Source organism: Passer montanus, unplaced genomic scaffold (assembly GCF_014805655.1).
Source record: "Passer montanus isolate IOZ18808 unplaced genomic scaffold, ASM1480565v1 scaffold59, whole genome shotgun sequence".
NCBI lineage: Eukaryota > Metazoa > Chordata > Aves > Passeriformes > Passeridae > Passer > Passer montanus.
Window position 1 is genome coordinate 877,777 of NW_024370926.1, and position 9,709 is coordinate 887,485.

A 9,709-nucleotide genomic window follows, 5' to 3' on the forward strand; every position below is an offset into this window, starting at 1 on the left:
GAGCGGAGCGGGCGCGCGCCGCGCAGCGCCCCCTGGCGGGCCGACGGCATCAGCGCCCCGCCCCGTCGGGGCCCCCTCACGGCACCGCCCGCACCGGGCACCGGGCACCGGGGGACTGCGGGGACCGGGGGCACCGAGGCATTGGGGAACTGCCGGGGCTGGGGCCGTTGGCGGCACTCGGGATTGCCCGAGGAGCTGGGCTGGGGACCGGGGGGACCGAGGAGTAACGGGGAAGGCGCCGGGGCGCGGCGCGAGGTGACGGCAGGGGCCGGTTTGAGTGGGGAGCAAGCGGAGGAGAGCACGAGGGGCTCGGTGCGACATGGCGGGGCAGGGGAGGGACCAGGGGGTCACTGCGGAGGCCCCGGGCGGCTTTTCCGGCCCCGCCCGTCGGGTCCCCGCCGCCCATCCCTGCGGGCTCGGAAATGGCGGCTGGAGGCGGCGGCGCCGGGGAAATGGAGAGACCCCTCCCCTCCCACCTCTCGGACCCGACCGCAGCATCGCATCCCACCCCATCTCCCCGTCCCGTTCCATCCCATCCCGTCCAGTCCCGTCCCGTCCCGTTCCATCCCACCTCTGTCCTGTGCTCTCCTGCCCCATCCCATCCCGTCCCATCTAATGTTACCATTCCCATTCTCTCCCACCCCATCCCAGTCCGTCCTGTCCTTCCCGGTCTTGTCCTGCCCCCTTCTGTCTATCCCACCACGCCCTGTCCCATCCATGCCCTCCTGTCCCACCCATCCCACTCCATACACCCTGTCTGATCCCATCCTGTCCCATCCCATTCCATCCATGCTGTGTGTCCACTCTTGTCCCAGCCAGTCCCACCCCGTCCATCCCACATCTTGTCCCATCACATCCCATTCCATCCATGTCTCACCCAGTTCCATCCCATCTCATTCCATTCATCCTGTCCCACCGTATCCTTCCTTATCCCATCTCCCCAGTCCCGTCCCTGCCTGGCACAGCCCTGGCACACCTTGGGTGGGGAAGTTGGTGACACTGAGCACAGGGAAGGGCAGGAAACCCTTTGGTTTGTGGGAAGAGGGAGAGGACAAGTGGGATGGTCACCCGGGCTTGGGGAAGGACAGGGGTGTGACAGCAGGTGGGGACCCCCAAATAAAGACCCCCTGTCCAGGGATCCACAACCCCTGTCCAGGGCTGATCCACTGGGAGGGGACACCAGGAGCAGCTCGGGAATTCAGGGGTGTCCCTGGCTGGGGTTTGTACAGGGCAGTGCAGAGGGAGTGCCTGAGCTCACGCTGTCCCTGTGGAGATGGGTGTGGATCACCAGCTGTGGTTATGGCCAGGTGTGGAGAGAGCAGGACTGGGACACAGCCACGTCCCTGGAGAGCTGTGTGCCTGTGTGCACACACAGAGCACATGTGTGAGCACAGAGAGACACTCGTGTGTCCCCACGGTGTCTCCGTGTGCTCAGAGCCGTGCTCAGCCTCGCCCTTGGCAGCACCCGCCCTCCCCAGCCTGGATCTGCTCCTTCCCTGAGCTCTTTTCCCTCTCTTTCTCCCCACCATCCATCTCCAGCACCTCCATGGCCAATGGGGCAGCCCCATTCCATGGAGTGGCTCCAGAGAGTGGGGGATTCACTGGGGCCAGCCAGAATGTGGGGAATTCACTCAGAGCATGGGGGATTCACTGGGGTTACTCAAGTGTGGGGCATTCACTGGGGGGATTCACTGGGGTCACTCAGGGCATGGGGGGAATTCACTGGGGGCATTCACTGGGGTCACTCAGTGTGGGGAATTATTGGGGTCACTCAGAGCATGGGGGATTCACTGGGGTCACCCAGAATGTGGGGAATTCACTCAGAGCATGGGGGGATTCACTGGGGTCACTCAGTGGGGGGAATTATTGGGGTCACTCAGAGCATGGGGGATTCACTGGGGTCACCCAGAATGTGGGGAATTCACTCAGAGCATGGGGGATTCACTGGGGTCACCCAGAATGTGGGGAATTCACTCAGAGCATGGGGGATTCACTGGGGTCACCCAGAATGTGGGGAATTCACTCAGAGCATGGGGGATTCACTGGGGTCACTCAGAGTGTGGGGGATTCACTGGGGTCACTCAGAATGTGGGGGGATTCATTGGGGGGATTCACTGGAGTCAGAGTGTGGGGGATTCACTGGGGTCACTCAATCCCCCCAGGCCCCAGCAGGAGTTGGGGTGGCTGAGGGACTCTGGCACTCCCTGGTCTCTGTGGACCCCAAGTGCCACATGCCCATGGTGGCTGTGACCTAAGGGCTGCCCTCTCCCCTCCCTCACCAAGTCCCAAGCTGGAACAACCCCTGGCCCTTGTTGGAACTCAGGGTGTCTGGTGGGGAGAGGGAACTGTCTCTGTGTCCTGGGCTCTGGCAGGGAAGAGCCTGGGGAATGCCGGGCTGAGAGGGAGCCTGGAAGGAAAAAACACCCAGTGTGTGGCACCAGCTGGGCACCCTATGAGGCCCCTTCCAACCCATCCTTTGATTCCATGATCCCAGCTCCAAGGTGGCCACAGCCACCAGCGCTTCTCCCTGTCCCTCACCCTGGGCGTGGGATGTCCCAGCTCCATCCCACCAGGTATCCAAGGACTCCTCAGCTGTCCACAGCCCATCTGTGTGTGGCACAGGCTGGCTCCTGGAGCACAAACCCAAATCAAGTCAAAACCACCAATCCCAGAGGCAGCATCCCAGAGCAGCCTTGTTTGCCAGGCCTGGCTCTCCAGCTCAGCTTGGCTTGTGCTGTTCACCTGCTCCACAATGACCTGGAAAAGCTCCTGAGTACCAGGATTGGGGAGCTCCACAATGACCTGGAAAAGCTCCTGAGTACCAGGATGAGGGAGCTCCACAACGACCTGGAAAAGCTCCTGAGTACCAGCCAGGAGCAGGATGAGGGAGCTCCACAATGACCTGGAAAAGCTCCTGAGTACCAGCCAGGAGCAGGATGAGGGAGCTCCACAATGACCTGGAAAAGCTCCAGCCAGGAGCAGGATGAGGGAGCTGCAGGTACCCGCCAAGGGCTGACACTGAATTCAGAATGGAAACACTGTATTGACAGACTTTACAAAAGTTATTACAAAACACGGTCACGAACCAGCAGCTGACGATACAGAGCGAAGACACCACGTACAGCCACCTCAGAACAACACCAACAGCTCCAGAAGTCATCCAATATTTACACAAACAGCTGGAAAACTCCGGGCGGTTATCACATACATGGAAGTGTTTTAGAGCAACTATGAAATATAGTGTCACACCTTTCCTTGTAGTATTATCATCATCATAATTAATAATAATAATAATAATAATTAATAATAATAAGACTACTTCTAGGTTAACTAAAAACCAAACAGCTCTTTACAGGGGTTAGGAGAAGCTGCTTTCACTCGTCTGACTTACCTGAGTGAGACCAAACCCAGTTAAAAAATAATAAAATCACCTTCATTGTCAGGAGTCCGCGTGTCGGCCCAGCGGCGCCGTTCCCTCGGGCCAGAGGGGAACCACAGCCCGGCTGGTGCCAGTGACACCCTTCAAAAGCACGGAGACGTGTCCTCCTCGTGTGAGTGGCCCCAGCACGCCTCCGAACGCTGCCCTTCCCGACTCCTCCTGCTCCAAAGTCCTCAGCCCCTTCTCCTGCACCTGCTTTATCTCACCCCGCTCTTTGCCACGCTCTCCTCTCCGCTTTTCCGCCTTCCACAAATCCCGCGTCGTGCCCTGACCTCCTCTCTGCCTCGTCTCTCTTGCCTTCATCCCAGTCCTGGCCTCGCAGCCTTTCGGGACACGGCGACGCAGCGGGAGCGGCACCTTCCTTCCCTCCCTCCCTCCTCGCGCTTCCAGCCTTGCAGTGAAACGAGTGGAAAAAAGAAAGCGAAAGCTTGTCACTCCTGAATATGCACAAAGATAGGTGGGGGAACACCTGCTAAATACGGAGCCCAGAGAATCGCTCGGGGTTATTCTCTACGGGCAGAATCCAACCCTGCGTAGGGAACAGCGAGCGCGGGGCCTGCGCCGCGGTGGAAGCGCCACGGAACCCCGCGGGGTCCCAGAGCTGCCTGGGCCGGCCGAGCAGAGTCTTTAAGAGGAATTCCTTGGATGCTTCACCAAAGCGGGCTTCGTAGCATGACCACATGGATTAGCTGCGATACAAGTCACCTGCCATCATGCTGCACGTCCACCTGCCAGACCGTCACGGTCACCGCGAGCCCTCCTGCCCCGGCCCCACCACGGCTACTGCTTAGTCTCTTTTTTCACGCAGAAATGGTCGGTTTGGGTGCCCGCCGAGCCCAGGTTGTGCTGGGAATCCTCCCCGGGCCGCGGGTTGCGGGAGTGGATTTTCTGGTGGCAATTCAGGGACTCTTTGTAGCGGAAATGCTTCCCGCAGACGGGGCACTGGTAGGGGGTCTCCCCGGTGTGCACCCGCCAGTGCTTGAGCAGGTGGTCCCGCCGGATGAAGCTCTTGCCGCACTCGGTGCACTGGTAGGGCCTCTCCCCGGTGTGGATGCGCTGGTGGCGGATGGCCTTGGAGAGGTCTCGGAAGTCCTTCCCGCAGTAGGTGCACGTCAGCGGCCCGTCGCCCTTCCCCGTGTGCAGCTTCTGGTGCAGGATCAGGCTCACTTCCAGGCTGAAGCTCTCCTTGCACTGGGAGCACGTGTAGGGCCTCTCCACCATGTTGTTCACCTGGTGCCTGACGAAGCCGTACTTGAATCCCGAGCTCTTCTCTCCGTCGGGGCGCTTGGACGCTTTGGAGCGGGAGGGGCCCTGGCCCTTGGCTTTGGATTTCTGCCGGAAGCTCTCGCCGCGCTCCAGGGACGTGCAGGCCTCCTCGCTGGCGTGAGCCTTCTGGTGGGTGGCAAAGAGCTGCTTGTCCAGGAAGCTCTCGCCGCACTCGCAGCAGATGTAGGGCCCCTTGTCGGCCGCCGCCTCCTCGGGATCCTTCCTGGCCAAGTCTCTCCCGCGGCGCACGGAGCGCCTCAGCCCGTTGCCCGTCGCCGTTCGCTGCGGCGGGGCCGACCCGCTCTGGCTCTTGCTGCTCGATTGCATTTTCTCCTCCTCCGGGTTGGAGAAAACCTCTTCCCACTTTCCTGTCAACGACCTGGAAAGCTCCAGGCTCTCGGAGCCTTCCTCCTCGCAGGGCTGTTCGTCTGGTGGAGCAGAGACACTGGTGTCATTTGGGGTCACAAGGACTGGGGTGTTACTTACTCAGTTCCCTTGGGACACGGGTGGTCTCTGCTGTGCACACCCAGCTCAGAGCCTGGCACTGACGGGGCTGAGTCCAGCTGGGAGCACCTATTCTGTCCAGAGGGATTTGACTTGGAATCTTGGAACTGCTGAGGTTGAAAAAGGCCACGGAAATCATTAAGTCCAGCACTGCCAAGGCCAGCCCTGACCATGTCCCCAAGCGCCACATCCACATGGATGTTACATCCCTCCAGCAATGGAGAATCCACCACTGCTCTGGGGGGTCCCAATGTGTAACAGGACCTTTTAGGGAAGAATTTTCCTAATATCCAAACCGACCCTCCCTAGCACAGCTTGAGGACCCTTCCTCTCATCCTGTCCCTGTTCCTGGGAGTAGAGCTCGACCCCTCTGGCTGTCCCTTCCTATCAGGGAGTTGTGCAGAGCCAGAAGGTCCCCCCTGAGCCTCCTTTTCTCCAGGTTGAGCCCCTTTCCCAGCTCCCTCAGCTGATCCTGGTGTTCCAGACCCTCCCCCAGCTCCATTTCCTTCTCTGGACACACTCCAGCAACGTCCTGTCTTCAATTATATTGTAATATAGTATTATATATATAAACCAGCTATAGATAGGTAGCCAGAGGAAAAAAGAGGGTTCCTGAAGCAGGACAGGCCTTTAAAAATGTGTGCTTTAGGATAAAGCCCAAAAAACAGAGGAAAAAGGAATAAAACTTCTTTTCTTTCATGGGTTTGGACAGTGCCTGAGGATGAAGAATCTCCCATGGTATAAACTGTTACTCAAAGCAACTTTCTGAAATTCTGGAAAAGCATCATCCAGAAAAGCTGAGCTGCTCCCAGGAATGAGGCTGGGAAGTCAAAAGCACATCTAGGCAAGCGACACTTCCCAAAACAGCTCAGAGCACTCACATGTACCAGGGACCTCCATGCTCTCCTCTTCCTCAGAGCCTTCATGGCTTTCAGCCAGAGTCTCTTCATATTTACCCCACGAGCTGTCATCAGGCCCAGGGAAAAAAAACTCTGTGCAAGAGAAGAGAGCAGGAGTTACACTCCAACATTCCAGCTGCTTTAGAGGATTCCAGAAAGAGGGATGCATCAGGTGGGAGACAAGCAGGAAAGCAAAACCCCCCTGCACCTGAGGGGAGAGCTGACAAAACAGAACAGCCCCACATCTGCCTCCACCTCCCCGCTGAGTCCCAGGAACCTCGTAGCTCACCAGTGCTGGGGTCTGTGGGGGTCTCTCCTCCCTCGGAGTCCTCCTGATCCTCAGCGTTGGGATCCTCTCCTTGCTCAATCCGTGTCAGCAGATCAGGCTTGGAAATGGCAGCGTCTGCACACAAAAAGAGGATGAGGATGTTTCCCCTGCCCTGGCAGGAGAGCGACTCTGCAGCCTTTGCCCACCAACCTTCCTTCGCTGGGAAACGAACGAGAGAGGCTTAGGAAGCTGCTCTCAGCCCTCTGCCCCGCTCACCTTGCGTGGGCCCTGGATGCAGGAGCACGCTCTGCTCAGGTGAGGAGCACCTCCCAGCCTGCAGCGTGAGGAGGACAGTAAGAAAAGGCATCCAGGCTTACCTGCAGGCTCTCCTGTCTTCTCCTCTGCGCTAAGGTCCGCGGATCCATTACAATGGGCACTTCAGCTCGGGGGCAGCAGCAGAGCTGCCAGCACTGCCCTCCCCGTGCGGTTCCCTCCAGCCAGGACCGCTCCGTCCTACTCGTCCGAGTCACGGGCTGCTCGCGGATTTTGGTGGGGGAAAGGGGACAATCACCATCTCTCCTCGGGCGGAGAGCAGAAAACTTCACTTCCAGACATGTGGGAAGCCCTGGGGGTTAAACTCCACCTCTGCTCCGGTGGATTGTTTGCCTCACACAGGAGCCAAAGCCCTAAACCTCATTTCTCAAGGGAAACCTTGGGATGAAGCACAGATCCATTTCTCTAAGCTCCAGGCTCAGATCCCCAGATCCCCTGCAGCTGCATTCCTGTGCCTCAGGAGCAGGACATGGGACTGGTTTAGAAACAGGAGAGTGGGGGCTGTGGCTACCCTTCACCTTTCTCCCTGGCACACAGGGACTGCAGGAAACTTCTGTTCAAAGAAATAAATGGGGGAAAAAAAAGCAGGAAAGGCCTGCATTGGGCAGAGCTGGATGGCAGGGAGGCAGCTGAGCCTGGGCTCGGCACAGGGAAGTGTCTGGCTACCAGGGACGGCGTCTGCGCTCCCACCCCCGGTCCAGCCAAGGCAAGGTCATTTCTGGAACATGCTGTGAAGGCAACGCGTTCCCAGAGGGAATTCCCGCGGCCAGGACTGGCAGGAGCGAGCGGAGCGCGTTCCTTTGGCTGGGAATGCACTGCCCTGAGCTGCTGAGGGGAAAGCAGGAGGCAGAGCTCAGCCTCAGCCACTGCTTCTCCCCAGCTCTGCCCCAGCACACCCCGCAGCACCTCGAGCAGGACTTGCCCCCTGGGGCTGGACAGAGCACCAGGCAAACTCACTTCTCCCTCGTGGGAGAGGAAAGGGAAGTCTGGACAGCTGCCCATGGAAAGGGCTGGAAGGAACCTCAGAGGCAGGGCACAGGGCACCCTGCGCTGCCCTAAGCAGCCAGCGGGCTGATGCACCCAGCGCAGTGGATCTGTGGACCTTGGCGTGACAAAGGAACTTCCCTCTTCCCCAGCTTTGCTTGGATTGAGGGTCCTCTCACTTCCCCTCCTCCTCCTCCTCCTCACAACCCCAGCACTGGCCAGGCTGGATAGACCATCAGGGAGCCGCTGTCCCTGCGGTGACACTCATGACATCCTTGCACCCTCAGCGTGGCTGTGAGGGCTGAACTCAGTGCCAGGGCTGTGTAACACCCACCTCCCCAGAGCACACCACCCCCTCCCTGACCCTGCAGGGCACAGCCCTGCTTCCATCCACCAGCTCCCAGGAAAACTCTGTGCCAGGAGGCTGAGGGCAAACCCAGGCCTGTCATTACCCATGGAGATGACGGCCTCGTAGTTGCCTTTCATGATGTGCCTGTAGAGCTCCTTCTGCCACTCGTTGAGGCTCTTCCACTCCTCCTCAGAGAAGTTAAACGAGGCGTCGTTGAAGGCCACGGGGACCTGCAAGGAGCAGCACCACGGGGTTTGCTTCTCATTTAAGAAAACATCTGGGGACATTTTCTCATTCAATTTTCTCGCGTCGTGCAGGACGGTCCCAGGCAGGAACATCTGCTCCTTCCCACGTGCCTCATGCCTCAAGGGACACAAGAGGGATTTCCCCTGTCACCCGCCTGTCACCTCCCCCTGCTCAGTCTCCTCCTGTGACAGGCGATGCCCCGTGCACAGTGCCTGGCACAGACTCCTTTGCACTTCCTTTTTGACACAATTCTGCTGCTCATCACCTCTGAACAGCCCCTGGGGATGTTCCAAAGCCTTCCCAGTTCCATGGGGCTGAGCCACAAAATTCCACGTGATCCAAACACAGGAATTTGTGACATCCCTCCGAGATCACACGTGCATCAGTGGGGCATAATCAACACAGCAGGACCTGTGCTGGTACTTCTGGGTGCTGAAGGGAAGACAGGGCTGTGGGGGAGCCATGGACAGCTCCCGGCACTGCAGCTGTCCCAAAATGGGACTGTCAGTGCAGGAATCAGGCTGCCAGTGCAGGATGGGGCTGCCAGTGCAGGGATCAGGCTGTCACTGCAGGATATGGGGCTGTCAGTGCAGGATATGGGGCTGCCAGTGCAGGGATCAGGCTGTCACTGCAGGATACGGGGCTGCCAGTGCAGGATATGGGGCTGACAGTGCAGGGATCAGGCTGTCACTGCAGGATATGGGGCTGCCAGTGCAGGATACGGGGCTGCCAGTGGAGGATATGGGGCTGACAGTGCAGGGATCAGGCTGTGAGTGCACAGGAGATGGGGCTGTAAGCTCAGGAGAAGGGGCTGTAAGCTCAGGATAATGGGCTGTGAGCTCAGGATAATGGGCTGTGAGCACAGGGCATGGAATTCTAAGCCCAGCACAGGTGCAGAACAGCCCCGTTTTCCAGCGGGGAGCAGCAAACCGTTACCTTGGGGACTTCTCCTTTTGCCCCCGGGGGCAGCCGCAGGATCCAGAAGTTCCTGTTCTTCAGCAGGTTCTCCATGTTCTCCAGCCGCTTCTGCAGCTGCCCGTACTCCTGGATGAGGGTGCCCAGCGCCGTCCACTTGCTCTCCAGCTGGTTCCCGAACTCCACCGCCGTCTTCTCGCAGCCGATCAGCTTCGTCTCCGCCATCCTCATCCTGCCCTCCAGGTTCATCAGCTGCGCGGCCTGGGTGTCCACCTTCCTGTCCACGGCCTGGATCTCGGTGACCAGCGTCAGGGAGATCTCTGCGGCCGGCAGCTCGGCCTCGCCGCCGGGGCTCTGCTCGGGGGCGGCCAGCGGCTGCTCCAGGCCCAGCTCCTGGGGCTCCATCATGCACTCCAGCTCCTGCGGGGGGAACGCGCGGCGGTGAGCGCGGCGAGCGCGGCGAGCGCGCCCGCGGGGGGGGCGGGACGCGGGGCCGGGCCGGGGGG

General features: G+C 59.5%; 1 protein-coding gene across 1 annotated transcript in view; it reads right to left on the bottom strand.

Moving 5' to 3' along the window:
* Positions 1–9,709, bottom strand: part of LOC120510548 — a 35,901-nt gene that overhangs the window by 7,760 nt on the left and 18,432 nt on the right. Inside the window, exons 17-22 of the mRNA XM_039726462.1 lie at positions 9,225–9,707; positions 8,146–8,272; positions 6,398–6,511; positions 6,091–6,201; positions 4,221–5,133; positions 878–1,166 (exon numbers count right to left, since the gene is read on the bottom strand). Coding sequence (XP_039582396.1) covers positions 878–1,166; positions 4,221–5,133; positions 6,091–6,201; positions 6,398–6,511; positions 8,146–8,272; positions 9,225–9,707 — 2,037 coding nt within the window. The remainder of the gene's footprint in view (positions 1–877; positions 1,167–4,220; positions 5,134–6,090; positions 6,202–6,397; positions 6,512–8,145; positions 8,273–9,224; positions 9,708–9,709) is intronic.